The 19,708-nt window shown below is 35.4% G+C and overlaps 1 protein-coding gene across 1 annotated transcript in view; it reads left to right on the top strand.

The window, feature by feature from the left end:
* LOC149770988 (DENN domain-containing protein 10-like) overlaps positions 1–13,893 on the top strand; it is a 40,114-nt gene extending 26,221 nt beyond the window's left edge. Inside the window, exons 7-8 of the mRNA XM_089948922.1 lie at positions 400–494; positions 7,619–13,893. Of these exons, the coding sequence (XP_089805048.1) occupies positions 400–494; positions 7,619–7,792 (269 nt within the window). The 3' untranslated portion in view covers positions 7,793–13,893. The remainder of the gene's footprint in view (positions 1–399; positions 495–7,618) is intronic.
* The last annotated feature ends 5,815 nt before the right edge of the window (positions 13,894–19,708 follow it).

Raw genomic sequence — 19,708 nt, 5'->3', positions numbered from 1 at the left:
TTAGAAATGTTTATCTTCACCAGATGAGACAGTACCTGTAGTCTGAAATTGAAATTTATCAACACACCTGTAGGATGTGAAGGTTTTGTCTGACAAATAATGCATGGTGAACAGGGTGTTATTGTAATTTATGGTCAGTGTTAGCTGCACGTATAAATTTGTTGTTTCATGCTTAGTATGTGTTTATACAGTTGTCGGGTGAGAATCTTAATAAGGGCCCATAACAGTGGGTAAGAATTGTGTCACATGCAATTTCAGTTAATGTGATACAAAGTCAAGGGCTCTACAAATTTGTAATTTGTTATTTTCACACACACTTCAGTTTTCACAAGTTCTTGATGTCTGTTCCTTCATATTCATTCCTCAGTCTTTGATTATAGGTTGTTGTCCTTGTTTCAGAGTCTCTGGCTATGGGAAAGTTACATAAAGACATAGCTGTGTTCATGGTACAATGTGTGGAAAATGGAAATATGTCTGATTACCAAATTATAAAGGTAAATTTGATTAAAAGATATATTATTAATATTTGATTATCAGTTAATATGCAAGGTCATGAGAGAGTGCAGATCACTCAAAAATTGTATGAATTTGTGCACTTGGAAACTGTGTGAAACTCACCCTAAAAAATCCAGCTAGCTGACCTAACCAGTGACCTGAAAATGCTAAAGACCCTCTCCATAACCAACGGGTTCTGTATTTCGTGTTATAAGAAGACTGAATGGTAAATACAAATAGACAGGTTAAAAAATGATAAAATTAAAAAATAACGTACAACACAAAATAAGATATTTATTTCAGATATAAAATTCAATGAATTTTATCAAATTCTTAATGGCATGACTACCGTTTATTAAGACCAAATGCTGCTAACTGTTCAATGAATTTTATCAAATTCTTAATTGCATGACTATCGTTTATTGACTAAGACCATGCTGCTAACTGTTCAGTGAATTTTATCAAATTCTTAATGGCATGACTACCATTTATTGACTAAGACCATGCTGCTAACTGTTCAGTGAATTTATCAAATTCTTAATGGCATGACTACTGTTTATTAAGACCAAATGCTGCTAACTGTTCAGTGAATTTTATCAAATTCTTAATGGCATGACTACCGTTTATTGACTAAGACCAAATGCTGCTAACTGTTCAGTGAATTTTATCAAATTCTTAATGGCATGACTACTGTTTATTAAGACCAAATGCTGCTAACTGTTCAATGAATTTTATCAAATTCTTAATTGCATGACTACTTTTTATTGACTAAGACCATGCTGCTAACTGTTCAGATGATTAAGATCCCAATATACTTCATCTAGAGGCTGGGCATCCTAAGCTGGGCATCCATGCTGCTAACTGTTCAATGAATTTTATCAAATTCTTAATGGCATGACTACTTTTTATTGACTAAGACCATGCTGCTAACTGTTCAGTGAATTTTATCAAATTCTTAATGGCATGACTACCATTTATTGACTAAGACCATGCTGCTAACTGTTCAGTGAATTTATCAAATTCTTAATGGCATGACTACTGTTTATTAAGACCAAATGCTGCTAACTGTTCAGTGAATTTTATCAAATTCTTAATGGCATGACTACCGTTTATTGACTAAGACCAAATGCTGCTAACTGTTCAGTGAATTTTATCAAATTCTTAATGGCATGACTACTGTTTATTAAGACCAAATGCTGCTAACTGTTCAATGAATTTTATCAAATTCTTAATTGCATGACTACTTTTTATTGACTAAGACCATGCTGCTAACTGTTCAGATGATTAAGATCCCAATATACTTCATCTAGAGGCTGGGCATCCTAAGCTGGGCATCCATGCTGCTAACTGTTCAATGAATTTTATCAAATTCTTAATGGCATGACTACTTTTTATTGACTAAGACCATGCTGCTAACTGTTCAGTGAATTTTATCAAATTCTTAATGGCATGACTACCGTTTATCGACTAAGACCAAATGCTGCTAACTGTTCAGTGAATTTTATCAAGTTCTTAATTGCATGACTACTGTTTATTGACTAAGACCATGCTGCTAACTGTTCAGATGATTAAGATCCCAACATACTTCATCTAGAGGCTGGGCATCCTAAGCTGATGATATCATGATGACCAGTCGGGATCATAGAATGAAAATCAGGATCCTCATCCATTAACTGGTCATCAATGACAGATTCTCATCCACTGATTTATCATCATTGACAGATCCTCATTTATTGACTTGTCACCAATGACAGCATCAGAACTTAGGTATAGCCCCCAATGATGACGGTATGGTATTCAAAGCACTGCTGCCAATGAAGATAGGTCAGTGTACAAATGAGTTGTAGCTGTAGATTGCTGGAATTGGATCATATACATCCACATCATCAAAATGCAGCTGAACAATTAACAACATTATTTTAGTCTTAGTGTGCATCTTCCTTCCTTTTTTGTGTGCTTCATTTGCTAATTTGAGAGAACCCTGTCTCATGGCACTGTTCACTAGTATAAAAAAGATTAGATCTACAAAACTTCGAAGTATCCAATGCCGACACATGTAGATATTGGGAATCCAAAATAGCATGGGTCATCAGACATCAGATAGATGCTAAAGAGTGTTTACCTGGAGTTGCAAGTATCTATTGTACACATTTTATATGTGAGTTATTTCCCTCTTCATCTTATCCAGAATATAAGATTGTTATGCTCTAGACTCATGCGTGGAACCTCATCCATTAACTTGTCATCAATGACATATTCTCATTAAATGATTTGCATCATTGATAGATTCTCATCCATTGACTTGTCATCAGTGACAGCATCAGAACTTGGGCGCAGCCAACAATGATGAGGCTATTGTATTTAAAGCACTTCTGCCAATGAAATTAGGTCTGTGGACAAATGAGTTGTAGCTGTAGATTGCTGGAATTGGATCATATACATCCACATCATCAAAATGCATCTAAACAATTAACAACATTATTGTGGTCTTAGTGTGCATCTTACTTCTATATTTCTGTTTCATTTGCTCATTTGAGAGAAGCCTGTCTCATGGCACTATTGGCTGGTATAGAAAATATTAGATCCATAAAACTTCGAAGTATCCAAATGCCAACACCTGTAGATATTGGGGATCTGAAATAGCACGTGTCATGATCAGACATCACATAGATGCTTAAGAATGTTTACCTGGAGTTGCAATTATCTATTGTACACAGTTTATATGTGAGTTATTTCCCTTCCCAGAATACAAGATTGTTATGCTCTAGATCCATGTGTGGTCATCAGAAACAAGTTGCTATTATTTATCTTTCACATTTTTTCTGTTATTTCTTTCAATATGGTAAGGTATACTTGATAAATCTGAAGACGTAAGTGGTCAGATGGAGTAGCTACTCATCTTTTGCACCAGTACACCATTACATTTGCTGGTGTTTGGCTTGACTGGTAGCAATTTTTCATGCTGCTTGGAAAACAGTGATGCATAAAACTGCAGACAAATTAGTTCAAATATTTGCATATAAAAATACACTTTGTGCAGTATAAAATTTTAATGTTACTGTTAAAATGAACTGAATAAATGAGAACCTGAATACAAATTAAATAGTAAAGAGACTTATTGGATCAAAATACCTCCATGCAGATGTAGGTTTATACCAAAGGATACAAGAAAATCCTGCTAATTATTTATAAAAGAAAAATGTGTTTACCAGAGGGATCTGCAGTTCATGCCCTTTTCTCACAGACTTTGGTCCATTTGCAGAAGGTGAGTTTATAGACAGTGGCTGGGCAGAAAATTTCTGATTCTTTTCAGCTTCAAGAAAAGGCTGGTGCAGGTGTACAAAGTGAATGTCAGAATGAACAAAGTGGAGGATGAAGTGGAGTTTCTTGACAATAATTCTAAAACGATGTTAGATGCTGTGTTAAATGAACCAGCAAAGAACAAGAAAAATATATGATGCAGAGTTTCAGAAATTTTAGAAATCTTGACTGTTACATTACATATGGTTACACAACATTATTGGAGGCATAATTATGTAATATATGGGAAAAATAAGCCTTTTGTGTCAGAAATCAGCATTTAAATTTAGGACATCAACTCTTATGACATACCAAGTCACTACATCACATGCATTTTGGAGCAGAGATATCCATGAGACAGTACATTCCATCACTGGAAAATGTTACTTAATAACAATAAGAACAATTTCACAAGTTGCTGAAGCTGGATTAGCTAGTGATATATATATATTCCCCATCAGAAAGCAGACTGTGGACAGGGTTCTCAGTACAGAACACTATTCATATACAGATACGGAATCAGTTTACTTCCGCAAACAGTCAGAAGATGAATGCTTATACAGCCAGAGGGGAATCTTATGAAAATTTTGATTTCAGTAGAGATCCAATATTGTGGAGCAGGATGTAAGCGAGAGAGATGTTTAAGTGTTGGGTAAATAATGAACTTTGGTGATTTTGTCCTCCCACCCCTTTTATTCAGCACCCATTTTCTTACGGTGTCAAGTGAGGAGATCCCTGTTATGTTTAAAAAGCAGTGCTGTATGGTAATATAGACTTTCTGATTGCTGAATCAGCATCTTATAGATCTGAGATAAGGCTGACAGATAAGGTGCTAGATGTAGGTCTGACAAGCAAAGGAGTTATAGTTTGTATGCTATGGAATAAACATGTTTGTAGAAACAGGTCTTTTCCTCTCTCATGACAAAACCCAAACATTACTATGGCAACGAGGTTGGGATATAGCTGAAAAGCTGAGGATAACAAGGAATGAATAAGGACAGGGAATTATTACTGACTACTGCTGTGTTGTAGTGAAAGTCTATATTTCTGATAATGGCAGCAAGTTTACCCATTTTCCCACCATTCTCAGTCCATGAAAATGCGCCTGACGTTCGATGGAAGAATTGGATGACTTGATAACCATCTGATTGGAATGGACATCAGAGACACAAAATGTTGATGTACATTGCTTTTACATTATACAGGAGATGAAGTAAACAAGATTTTTGAAACCCTTCAAGAGACAGGAGAAGATTATCCAACCACTGTAGAAAAGTTGACAGCTATTTTGCACCAAGGAAGAAGCACAAATATGAGATTTAGAAATTTTGGCAAGAAAAACAACAAAGAGGACAATAGATTGATGATTTCCACACCAAGCTGAGGCATTTTTCAGCAATGTGCGAATTCAGTGATGTCGACAAAGAATTAAAATCACAAATAATTCAAGGATGTTTGTCAACACGTCTTAGATGTCATGCATTTCGGGAAGAGATGGACCTAACACATCTTACACTTGTCCATGCCATGGAACTCTCTGACAGACAAGCAACAGAAATAGAAAATTCCAATAGAGAGAATGCCATTGTCATCATAAAACGGACACTTAGTTGCCACAGAAACATGACACATTTCATGAAGAAAGCTAAAGGCAGCAGCAAACAACAATACAGAAACCAAACATGCAGAAATTATGGTAGCAAATATCGCCACAAAGATAGGCAGTGTCCTGTAAAAGGGAGACAATGCAATTTCTGCAAGAAGAAAAACCATTTTGCTAAAGTCTGTAGATCAAGACTCATGGCAGAAAACAAAGTTAATCAAGTAGAAAGCCAGCAAGATAGAGGCAGTACATCTGAGAGCTCAAGATAGAGGCAGTACATCTGAGAGCTCAAGATAGAGGAAGTAAACCTGAGAGCTCAGATGAAGAATACACCTTTGGCCAGTACTCTAAAACCAAAAGAACCGCACACAATGGTAGAAGGAGATGGAACAAAAACAGAGAAACTGATTCATACAGGATCAAGCATTAATGTCATGGAGGAATATACATTTTCAAATCTGAAACCTGAGCCTTAACTGCAGGAAACAGACACAAATATATCTGCCTATGGATCGGAAATGACATTACACAGAGTTGGCAGATTTCAAGCCAAGATTGAAACAAAATATAGGATCACTACAGCTCCATTCTATGTTACCAAAGGAAATTTTGGAAACCTACTGAGTTATGAAACAAGTATAGAGTGGAAGCAATTAAAAGTGCCAATATTCCGTCAAACATATCACAAGTACGCAGTTTTCTTGGCATGACAAACTATGTGGGATGATTTATCCCAAATTATGCAACAATCGATGAGCCTCTTTGAGCCTTAATCAAGCAAAATAAACCATGGGCATGGACTTAAAAACATGAGAAAGCATTTGAAAAACTCAAACAAGACCTAGCTAGTGACACAATAATAGCGTATTTCGATCCTGATAAGGAAACACAATTAGTTGTAGATGCGAGTCCTGTCAGTCTAGGCTCCTTATTAGCTCAGAATGGAAAGGTTATTGCCTATGCCAGTTAAGGAATTTCAGATGTGGAAAAATGATATTCACAGATGGAACATGAAGCAATAGTAGTTTGTATGCTGTGGAATAAACATGTATTATATAGAAACATGTCTTTTTCCTCTCTCATTACAAAACCCATAATTACACTGGCAACGAGGATGGAGTTGTGAGCACTTCCATCTGTTAAACATTACAATTCCCTTTAATATAAAATCCTGGCTGCATCTCTACATGACATCCTACAGACCAATTAGAAAATAAAGAGTTCAGAGGATTTTCCAACAATAGACAAGGTGTTCTGTGCATCAACTGTCTGAGTAATGTTCTGATTGAAAATAGAGTATTCTGAATATTAACACAATGTTCTGGTTGACAGTAGACTGTGTTTTGCACATTAATCAACAATGGTCATTCATAGATATTCACTGTCACCATTTGACCAGTCTGCTTTAAACTTGTCATAAATGGGACAAGAAAAGTATGTTTTAATGGCCAAAACTAGAGGAAGAGATAAATAAAGTATGTTTTGGTCAGAATGGTATATTAAAGGCTATTTTCGTTAAAATAAATGAACTCAACCATGTAATAAATCATTCTAATTATAACTTCATTTCAGCAAAATAGATGGATATATTGATGTTAGATGAAGGACAATATAAGTACTTTTTACTTTATTTTTAAATCTTGATTTGGCCCACAACATGTATGTATGGAATGGAAACATGGGTGTCTATGTGTGGTTTTGGTCATTGACTGATTGAGTAATTGATTGGCATGTAATGGCACTTCAGCACATTAAAGACTAATTAGTGCTGGGACAAAGGGAGTAATGTGCCCAGATACACACCATTGTGGCTGACTAGCTGGTTTGGGCAGAATTCAGACCTGCAGTCTAATGCTTGTGCGTTCGACATGCTTATTCATGAGCTCCTATGTGATGGAGTTTGAGGATAGTATTTTAGCTCATGTCTGGTATACTCATATATAACGATGAAAAGTCTGTGAAATTATCAAGGTCTGCTCAGGGTCACACCTGCAGTGTTTACAATTTTCCCATAACTGTATATAATACAAGTACAGTTGGATATCATATTGATGTTGGTATAATTTGTGTAGTTAAAGTGCCATCAGTCATTGAAGTGTTACACAACAGACATTTTTGCCAGTTGCAAAAATCTCATTGAAAATAAGCAAAATCTGCCCCATCATTTTGGAAATTAAATGTTTGGTGTCCTTGTGTATGGTAGTATTTTGTTTCTTGCAGGAGATAGCAAACAAGACCAAAGAGTTGCTGAACAACCTGAAGTCACTCGCTGTGATGGGGGATGATGGCAAGTCATACATCACCTTGGAGTGTCTAAAAGATAGAAAGATGCCTCCAGCTTCAGAAAATTTCCTTTTCAGTCTGGCAGCTTGTGAGGGTCTTGTGCCCATGTAACCCTGGGGTTTTGAATAGGTATGGTGGGGTGCTCAGATTAGGACCTGTGAGAAATTATTGTACTCCACTGATGATATTTGGAGAGGCAATTTGATCCTAGAAAAGAGAGAAGAAGAAAAATCAATCTTGAATTATGGACATGGATGCCCACTATTCTTAAGTAATTCAAAAGTCACACCTTCAATTTTCTAGATGCTATATTTTCAAAAAAATTAATGTTTTTAAATTGTGCAAAAATTATTCCAACACTGAATATGTTTATTATTGTTTTCCAGCCAACCAGTTTATTGTTTTAGGATGGAAGATAAACTCAGGAATGTTTTATCAGCACTCAAAAGATGGTCATTGAAAGGTTAACACTTGGGCAGTGAAACCACTTTGATTACCCTAGTTAGCAAATGAATTAACTTAAGGCTTGGTCAGTACGTAGCTGTAAAAACATCTGACACACTCCACAAATTGTAATCAAGCAGATCCCAAAATACTGCAAGCAATGAACTTGTTAAACATATCAATAAAGGAAAAGCAACCTTTCCTCTTGAGACATTTGGATGAATTAATTACTGAATCAGTTTGTTAACAGAAATAACATTGTAATCAAGCTGACGTGATTGCAGGGTTTGTTTATATTTACAGCTGGAGAGTGTATAAAAGTAAACAAAACAGTCATTCATTGTAATTCCTATTCTCACTAAAGTGGATTAACTTGTATGACATAACGTGTTTAAATACTATGCTGAATATTATTTCCTGTTCCCATTTCCAGTAAACAAAGCTAAGTTTACATTTATATTTGATACAGTAGTCTCCGTTTCTGACGTGAGTTTCTCAACTTCTTGTACTCTCAGTTTTATTCACTGGCGTATTTCCCCTTGCCAACCTCATTTTGGATATAGTTAGTTGGATATAGTTAGTTTAGTCTTTTGGCCAGTAATAGGGTTCAAATAATGGTATTCTCGATTTAAATTCCTGAACCAGTCTAAGCGATTTAACTCCATTATATATTAAGGCAATGATTGACATATTGGGAGTTTTGGTTTCAAAATCACTTTAAACATTTCTGACGGAAAGTATGGGTCTTTTAGATTTTCAGTATGAATTGATGTACATTTTTTAGTAATACATAGTGTTAAAGACACCTTTTATATTATGAAACAATATCTGTTAGAACTGGGTAAAATTTGCAGACAAAGTTTCCACTCAGACTTGTCACCAATGACTGTACATGTCCATGATGAATAGACTGTCAAAGTTTTACAAACAAAATAAAAAACAAATGCTGGATATGAAACTAGAATTTTCTCTTTCTAATAGAACTTTGAAACATTATCATGCCAATGTTCTTTATTGGTAAGCAATGATATAATGCAACCAGGTTTACCTACTTAGATATTGTATTTGCTGTCCACACATCTGCATACAATCATAAAAATACATATATTAATTTTCTGCTCAGTCTTTAGAAAAAGGTATAATTTTTATTAATACACGAATTACAGTGTTACCCCGCTGTAGCGCACTCCGTTATAACTCGAATTCAGATATAACGACGTCGTGACATGGCTCCCGAAATTTCATATACATATATTTTACTTGTGCACAAAAATAATTCTTAAAAAGTACGAAAAAAATGTAAAAAGTTGCTTATCATTTTGGGGAAGAGATCACGTATGAATAATACAAGACGATCGTGGCCTGGCTTCTGAAATTTTATATGTATTTTTCTCGCACACGAGAAAGTACTTTTTTTCTTCTTCTTCTTAAAAGTAAAAAGAAGGAAAAAAAACACATAAAAAGTTAATTCTGGGATCGCGTAGGTCTTTGCCAATGTCGCAGACTTGGATTGTTTTTCCTTATTGGATTCAAAACATACCATGTGGCTTTTTTTATTTGTTGGTGACATTGTTGGCTGTTTTAAATTTTATATACAACCATTTGGTTTGGAGTGCAGAAATTCAGAGGCCTGATAAAAAGAAGCCGCAAACTGGATATAAAATGCACTGAAATTTATCTGTTGTTGCATAAACAAATTCTTTGTCCATACTGACAAAATCATCTAAACAGTGCATTGTTATAGCATAATCTGCTTATCCTGACATCTAGCATGAGTTCTGTATGTTGTGAAATATCCACTTTTTTGTTGTTGACATTTCTGGTAACGGAGATCAATCGGACGAGGCATTGTCTCGTAATCTATCTTTCATCAGATTTTTGGCTGCTTGCTAGTAATTAATATATTTACAAAGACTGACATTTGTATGTGGATGGTAAGTAAAATTCCTCTTCGTTTTACTCAGAATTAAATCCTTCAGAACGCTTATGTTTTCTGCAATAATCCCTGTCATCAGAACACTTGCGTCTCTATCGTCCGTTGACCCTTTGTTAATTTTCAGATGCATGCGTGGAAGGCAGCATCACGCTACTACCACAAATGTAAAAATTTATTTGAAAAAATACATCTTGCTTATTGGTTTATTCAGTAGGCGTGGAGGGTCAGTAACTAGAATAGTCTAAACGACGGCCAATTCCTTTTTAAAAATGTACCCAGATAATATAGTTTGCTGAAATTTCAAAGGAAACAAAATTACCTTTGAAGCACTGACTTTTATGAAAATGTACTCAGCAAAAGGAAAAAATACCAGTCTCAATCATGCAATACAGTTATTTGATGTTGCCACCACAAAAGAAATGGGCATTAGTTTGGTTCTCCAAAGCTGTCCTTTAGCGGTGACTTCAATAGCGCATGCACCCTTCATCACCCTACAATCTTTCAATAACGGCAAAGAACTTTTCTTCAAGGGAAGTTAGTACCAAACTTAAATAAAAGTGATGGAATCTGATGGATTTTTGCATTTTCTAACATGACTGGAACACGTTAACTGTGCTGTGAAAGTTTTCTTTTTGTAGGGAAAAAGTTTTAACGGCGGCTTAAAACGCAAACTAACTTTTACTGACTTGGAACGTACTTTAAAGTAAATGTGCATCGTCATTCGGTACATGATGGTGCTATGTTTTTCCACAGAATTCAGACCAATATAACCTGTTACAAAATTAATGAATATTTTAAAGCTGTGTGTGCATATTTTCGATGGAATCAGTTGTATTGTGGATTCAGTGTATATGATGAGGTTCGCAGGTGAGTACACGGTGTTGTTACTCAATTCATGCTATACATTAGACATTTATATATATTCAGGATTCACGTATATGTACCAATTCATGGTTCTCTGAATAAAGTAAACTATTTTATTATGTCTTCTCTGTTTTCACTACAGTGTATTTCTCATTTAATATGCATCAAGTCATAATGGTACCTGTGCCGACGAAGCACATATTTTACCGCCCGCATTTATTACCCCACCCCACAATTGTTTTTTTGTGGGGGGGGTATATTTTCTTCAGCTAACTGACTTGGTTGCATATTACACGGTTCGGTATATGACGCGGTTGGGTTATATTGCTCCCAACTACAGTGTTATAGCGGGGTCACACTGTATTTGGACAGAGAAAAAAGTAATTGCTTTTACTGAATGGATATTTGGATTTTTTCTTTAAGACTAAGAGCATTAAAAAGGGATCAGATTTTCATATGCTGAGTAAATATTTGTTTACATAAAAGAAAGTTTTTCCAAAATGATATCTTATTGGCTTGTTATTATTGGAATCTACCTAATAGCAATTGACATGTAAAGCTTGACAGTTAATTAATCAACTACGGTACAGTGTCATTTAGTTATATAGTTGACACCTAACTAATAAGATATTTTGAAAGTATTTTTTGACTTTGGTGGCAAACTAATTAGCTGACAACTCCCTACATAGTGTGACGAACCAAGAAATATTACATTTTAATAACAACACCTTAATAGAGGTCGGGGAATATAGCAATCCTTTTATCCATGCATCCATCCTTGTGTGTATCCTTCTGTCCAGTACACAAATTCAACAGTGATACTAGTCCTATGGGTTGTTAGTTTTGTAGGAATCTGCCATGAAACTTGTTAAATATTATGACCATCACCTGACGAAGCAGATCCCACAAAGTTTATATGAGTTATTGACTTTTATGTATTGCAGCACTGTATGACACAAGCTAGTTCCACAGGTTTTGCTGGGTTGCCATGAAACTTGGTAACAGTTATATCTTCACCTGAAGATGTCCATGTAGACAAACTACTTTAGCCTCTCTACTTTTTGTTTTAGTTATTTGTCATTTTAAATATTTGATTGGTTGGATTTTTGTTTAGTTGCATGCTGTAACAGTAATTTGAAGTGAAATGTAGGTTTTGTTGTGCAGCATTCAGATTTAAGCCATTATTGTTAACAGAAAATGTTCTGTTTTTTCTCTTTTTTATTACTTGTGGAAGAAAGGTGCAGAAAATTTAAATGAATCATTTAAACACTCTATAATTGGGAGGTATCATTAAGAGTTATGCATGCTTTTTGTAAATATTCTTCTAAGCAATTTAAAAACAGAAAATTACACAAAACAATTACAGAAAAATTCTTATAAATTCTGAAAAGGACTTTACACATAGAGGAAGTAACTAAAACCCTTAAAGCACAATTCTTTTTTTTCAGCTTTTGCTTCATTGATTTATGTCAGAGAATAAGCAGGTCCCTCCAGTATTCTAAGTAAAGTGCCTGTTGAGCTTGCCAAAAAATCTAAGTTGCTGAGAAACTTTGATATGCTGATGAAATGTGGAAAATTTATTTTCAGGATGGATCTTGTTGAGAGACTAGTAAATTATTAATATTTATCCTCATTTATTCCCGTTTTGAAGATTGTGTACTTATCTTTTTTGTACTGAAAGGTGCAAACTTTGTGTTCAAAGTGAAGTACATGATTTATAAATGTGGAACAGATTGTCTGGGTTAATGTGGAACAGATTGTCTGGTTTATTGTAATGCATGCTCACATGACTTTAACATAAAATACCATTTTTGATATTCATATGCTGGAAACCAGCTATATTAAAAATCCAAATCACACACACAGACACACACACACACAGACACACACACACACACTTAATTTCTTTGTTCTATAGAGATATATCAAGGGACTCCTGCGTCAACTTAAGTAAAGATAACACTTTCAAATGCAATTGATTGTAAACTTGCAGCATAAGTTTCTAACAACAACAACTATTGTGTTTACAAGTGTGGAAGACTACAAAAAAGCTTAACTGATACTTCTTTATTGGACTTCTAAAGATGTTTGTGTCACATATTACAAGAGGCAATATGCAATTATATTTCAAAATGTGCACCAACAAGTCTACTAGGTTACCCATTTTGCTGAATAATATATTCATTACAAATGAATTGTTGCAAATATGTCTAATTCTCTTGCTTTTTTTAATATATTGCTGAAAGTATTCAACGACAATACATAAGGACCAAGATTACAAAAGAAGGTATGAATAGGACCTTTATTACACCAGTGTAGCTTTTTATTTCTATGAGATGTGGACACAGATTTGGAGAAATTTTAATTGGTATGTTTTTGTACTTTGAAAGAGAGCCAAAGCAGCCAATAGGAGATTTCAATCATAATCCAATATTTTGATATGAAAATAGATTTACTTGTATTTATATGTATACATGACATGTATTACATGTCAGGGAATGATTAATTCAGTTAATGTGTATTTAATCAGCTCATTAACTGTCTTTTTATTTGTAATATTTGTTGATTTTGGATTATTGCTGTTAACACGCCCATGCATTTGCACTTTATTCATGGCCTTAATGAATGGGAATTTATCATGAGAGATTATAATACGTTTAACTAAAGTATAAATTTATTCCATGGACATGTATATTGATTTAAATTTTGGTCTCTTAGTGTTATGTGTGTGGTCTATTTATATTGTAGTTTTGAAGATGATTAATATTAATCACCTCCATTTCAGTGAACAAGATTTCCATGTGCTTTACGTGAAAAAAATCTCATATATCAAGAAGAAAAAAATGATGACATAACATAAATGTATGATTATGTAGTTATGGTCAGCTTAGTAATTATTTTTGATATAGCTACATTATTTACAGTGTAGATGATTAAAAATATGAAAATAAAAATTATGATTAATGAATTTTAGTTTGAAAAATTGTGTGAATCGAAAGAACCCAAGCTTCTGGTAGTGACTCAATCTTTATGTCAGTCAGGCAGGTGGAAAAAAACATGCGCATTTCAAACTAAGCACAAAAACACCATCATGATTATTATTATGAATTTGTGACTGCTAACTTGTGTCAATAAAATATAAAATCAAGACAGTGAAAAATCTGAAGGAAGAAGCTATTTGAAAAAGCCTAAAATATCTAATAAAATCTTTGCAATGCAGATATGACTTACATCTTCCTCTTCCAACTCTACCTCCTCTCAAAGTCATTGACGAGACTTTAAAATTTCAAAGATGTGGAACTATCTTTGTCATTATTTTAGCAGGTTGATTGCTGGAACTAGTGGTTTTACAATGAGTGGCAACATATTTATACCTACCTCAAGAAAAAGAGTATTTGTTGAAGGCATTGCTCGCGAATACGAAGGGATCATTTCTGACTTCAGTCAAACACATCTCGTTGTCATTGATGACATGTTTGAAGACGAATAAATTAAACCTTGGTTTACAAACAAAGAGCATCATCTTAATGCCAGTATTCATTACGTTTCACAAACTTTGTTTCAACAAAATAAAACACATTGTAACACCAGTCTCAATGGCTATTTTGTGGTCTTGTTTAAAAATCACTGAAAGAAATATCAAGTGTAATTGTCAACCAAAGAGTTAAGAACTCCTTGGCTGACATATACGTAGGATAACGATGCCTACCAAACACCTTATGTACATTTACTCGTCGATTTAAAACCCAGTATTCCTGATTATATGAAATTTTGTACCCATTTCTTTCACCAGTGGTGCCAAGATGAAGAGCTATCATTTACACGTCCTCATTGGCGTGAATAAACTACAGGAACCTCCAATAATTCTTTTTCTGTCTCCCAGTCGTAGATACAGCTTCATTTCACTCTAATCGTCCAGCAAAATTGATTCGTGACCCTGCGGCTTCAGTTGCGAACAAAATGAACAAGAATAAGCCCATGTATTAGAAGCCATTATAAAAATAATCTTACGATGATTTACACTCGCAACAAGTCAGTAACATCAATGGATCATCCACATATGTCATCAAACCCAAGACTCTTTTGTAAAGCATTAAGTTACCTTAACGCTACTGCCACATCTGATGATTGATACTCGGAGCAAAAACCAAATCATTTTGAAACCGTTAGACTGTCATTATGTATTCACAAGACACCGAAAGAAACTAAACAAAGGGGACTGACTCCTTGTTTAGACAAAATTCGAAGTGTGTTGTCGGTGCTCATTAAAGCCAATCCACCCACATGAAAACAACTCGTTTAAATAGTCCCTAAAGAAATCATTGATATTGTGTTTGAATGTGTTTTTGAATGTCTTGAAAAGAACAGCACAATTGTCCAAGCACCAGAAGAAATGCTTAGAAACATATCTAAACCTTTTATGCCAAATGGTAAAAAATAAAATATTCATCAGTCAAAAGAAAGAGATGATGGTTCAACGCGGAGGATTTCCCTCCTGGTAATTGGATTCTCTATGAAAATGCCTGAACCGTTCTTATGATCGATTACTGTGCCGATTCCCACTCGTCTACTACTCTAAATTCTCGAGACGTTTACAAAAAGGTTGAAGATGAAGAGAATAAAGTTGGTATAGCGCATCTGATTAGTGTGGCAATCATGTAGTGAGAAGCCTGTGGTTGGACACCAACAACCACACCAGCGGTTGACAGTACCAAATACAGAAGTCTGAGCACTGGAGCGGATGCAATATCATTTAGTACTACATGATCCAAAGTAACATCCACAAGAACAGTATCGATGAGCAAGTGACACAATATTCAGAGTCCATCAAATGGAGGATTCGGACTCCAATGTAGGTCAGGCCCCCTTAACATTTCCAATGCTTGGGGTCGTAGATGGAGTCAATGATATGTGTGGCACTCTGCTTAGGAGGTGTGGACACTAGGTGCACTAAAGATAACAAAAGGTTTTCTTCATAACAGGTTTCTAGAAACGAGACTAATTGGTTTGCAATGAGTGTTCTTGCTTGTGTATGTTTTTGTTGTTCAAATAAGTTCCCTTTCTCTTCCCCAACGTATGTTTGTATATGAGGCTTTAGTGGTATTTATAAACACATACTATCCTTGCTGGTGTGATGGTCTGTGTGTGTGTGTGTGTGAGAGTGTGTATTCATGTGTGTGTAAGTGTTTGTGTATGTATGTATTTGTCTGTGCTTTTAGGACCTAAAACAAAACTTCTCTTATCAAAGGTGTGTGTATGTATGTCCTACAATCTGTTTGTTTGTCAATTGACAGTTTCTTTACATCAGCGCAATATCTTTTTTAATATTTTTGTCTTGCACGTGATATGTATTTTGTGTGACTAATGTTTTCCTTCAAGTTATAAAACAAAATAAATATTACCTAGAAAGCAAAAATATTGTATCAAAAAAAATATCGAAGATTCCGCAAAAAGGTCCACCACAGACCAACTCATGCCCTTAGAATCAACGTAAGATTAGCTCTAATGATAAACGCAAATGTGACAGAAAATTGATAGCATTGTTCTTTGATATTGAAAAAGCATATGATCTCAAATGCATACCGGATTGATGTCGAAACTTAACTACTACGGTATGAACAAATGGATATAAAATTATTTTCTAACCAGAGCTCTGATAGTACTCCACATGGTAGTGTACCGAGTCCCACACTCTTTAACACACTGATCAATGGTCTGAAACAGGTGGAGGACCTATCACATCTAGATCTGTCTCAGTTTGCCAATGACAGTAGAGTCTGGAAGGTGGGTAACCAATCCAGTGAAACTTTAATGGGCAGAATGCAGAGGCTGGTCGAGAAATGGGCTGACAGATAAGGTCTCAAATTAACTCCTGGAAGAACTACCGGAGTACTGTTTATAGCCTACCCCCCGAAACGAAACCCGTTTAAGGCTCCTTAAATTATATGTAAATAAGAAATTAATTGTGAAAAATCAGACAAATTCCTGTGTATGATACTTGATGAGCAAATAAGATGTGGGGAAACATGTCGCTGTGCTAGGGATAAGTTGTTAAACCTTAACCTCTTTTTGAATCTGAAAGGCACATGCTGAGGGGCGGGAGCGATCAGGACATACTTCACACATCACACAGGACGTTATACCGATCCAAATCGACTACGTATACACGGGATATTCCTCGGTAAGTCCAATGGTATTAAAAATACTCGATCGAATCCAATACCAAGCTCTACCTATTTGCAACGACGCTGTCACGAGTACTTCAGGTGAGGAACTGCAGTTAATAGCTGAAGAAGCACACCAAGGGTTAAGACGACATGAAGCTCTTCTGAAGTATGCAGCAAAGATATGTATCCACGAACTGTTGCATCTACACAGAACTGTCATAGAGATATGCAACAAGCTCTTCAGATATACATTAATAAAAACATTAGTGGTTGGGGTGGGATGGAAGAACAATGTCCTGCAAAAGAACTGAACCTTAAGGATATACAGGCAGATATTGTCAAATATCCTGACTCTGACCCATAAAACATCAACAATAAAGTTTAAGGCATTAGGTCGTGAACCCCAAATAGATCTAATATCGGATGTAAGGGCTAAGATTACCTCGCAAATAGAAAATAATCACTAGAGATGCACTTCAAATTATAAAACGTTGTTCAAAATCCCAAAATCCAGGATGTACAACAGCAGCTGTTGTGATACTGGGGGGAGTATCATGATGAGAGAGAAGCTGCCTGATTACTCCTCTATTTATACCGTAGAGTTCTGGGCAATAATGCAAGACGTTAGATGTGTATATCACACCCAAAACTCAAAAGCAGTGGTAATTAAAGTCTCCCTCAGAGTGTTGTGCTTGTTGGAATCGGGCAACTCGTCTTCCAGAGAAAACTTAAAGTATAAGAACAGAAGAAATACACCAAAGCATCATTGTCTTCAAATCAGAGACAGAAATAAAGGAAAAATATAAAGTTCCTATTTGAAAATCAATGAGTTTCAGATTATTAACTAGTCCAAAACGTTAAAACTTTCTCATAAAATAAGAGCTATTTCATATAAGGTAGATCTATGCACAATAAACTTATTAATATTTAATTATCCAAAGAGGCAACACCACAAGTAATCATGGAGCATAAGGAGTCAACTCCAGGGAATGACGGACATCCCATTAGTCGGTTGCATCGCCCCGTCATACTCTCCTAACTCCCGGTGAGGCGATCTCCTTGTAGCTCTTTAATGTAGACTGAAAGGAATGACTCAATCTGGTATAGTTATTCCAATTTTAACAATAACAAAATAATCACTCAATAAAAGAAGTAATAAAAAATAACAAAGCAAGCAGCAAATATTTTCAATAACTGACTTAAAATTGCTCTTTCTACCCTCAACATCTCTATCTAAACATCAATTGTCCTAAATAAGCTGGTTCAAAATTATGAATTATGAGGTAGTCAATAGCACAGGTCAACAGCTCCAGCTGTACGAGGTAGCAAAATATTAATTAATATAAAGATACAACCCCGTACAGAAGAATTCAACTATTATACCCATGAGGTGCTACAAAGCCCATAAGATCCGGCTCCACTGCACAACATGGCATATTTAGATTGGTAACTTAAGGGAATTTAGGTTTAGCATAACTGACACTAACATTAGAAATCATGAAATGGTACAAGTCCATCCCATACAGCCCAACTGCACAAGGTGGTACATATACTTAAATTAGCTGAAACACCATTGTATCTATACGATCATGACCCCTTGTTACAAATTAGCAGATATAAGCTGGTTAATCCACCAAGCATGGGACACGGTCATACAAGGTGACAACGATTGAACTTAACTTATGTATACACTACTTAAAGAGATGCAAACTAAAACTTAAATTTAGGGGCATGAACAAATACTATGTCATGTTCTTTAACTTATATCAACTTCCAAAAACACGAACGCTATATATTAAACATTCAGTGCAATGTGATACCTTTAGACCTATGAATCCGATATTTAACATCGCAATCCTTGTTGATCCAGACCCTCCTCAGCTACTTCCAGGAATGAGCATAAAGGTAGGTTGTCCAATTCCCACTAATATTATCAACCAGAGTCCCCGAAGTGCGTGCTTTCACGGATAGTGGCTGTATTCCAACTAAACGACAACTTAGTAAGCATACTGTGTGTGCAACAATGTGTTGGATAGCAGCACTGGCTTGCTTATTACCGATTACAAGCTAAATAGTTTGCTTTGCAGTAAATTATTGTTTTCTGAACACGACGTTACTTAAACAGACATATATATTCGTACCATTCATTGTCAATCAGACAAGAATGACCTCTGATCATCCATGTAAAGTGGGCAGGCTGCATGAAGCTGTAGACGTCATCATGGTGGACAATGAGCAGCTGCTAGAGTAAGTAGAGACTCGGTGATTCACATTAAGACATATTCATCAGAAAGTTGCTGTACTTCAAAGAATCAAGGTTCTCATTAAAGCCATATTCATCGGGACGTGGCTGGACGTCAGTGGCTTATGAAAGAAGTGATTGCTGAGGCAGTTGAGAACATCAAGGCTACCTGGATTATGCAGATAAATGAAAATGAGGAGATGCAGAAAAAAAGAAGACCTCCACCACCTGAATGAGAACTGATTCCAGTTTTACGAGAATTTTAGGAAGATGGGCCATTTCGACTGTGTCCCTGATGAATTAACACATATCAAAAGAGAAATTCATAGACTTTATAAAGTGATGATAGTATGCCTGGAAATCAGGGAGGAATA

The sequence above is a fragment of the Sinohyriopsis cumingii genome, unplaced genomic scaffold (genome assembly GCF_028554795.1).
Source record: "Sinohyriopsis cumingii isolate HCF-2022 unplaced genomic scaffold, ASM2855479v2 utg002156l, whole genome shotgun sequence".
In the NCBI taxonomy this organism is placed as follows: domain Eukaryota; kingdom Metazoa; phylum Mollusca; class Bivalvia; order Unionida; family Unionidae; genus Sinohyriopsis; species Sinohyriopsis cumingii.
The sequence above is the reverse complement of the archived record's forward strand: the minus strand, read 5'-3'. Positions and strand labels throughout refer to the sequence as shown.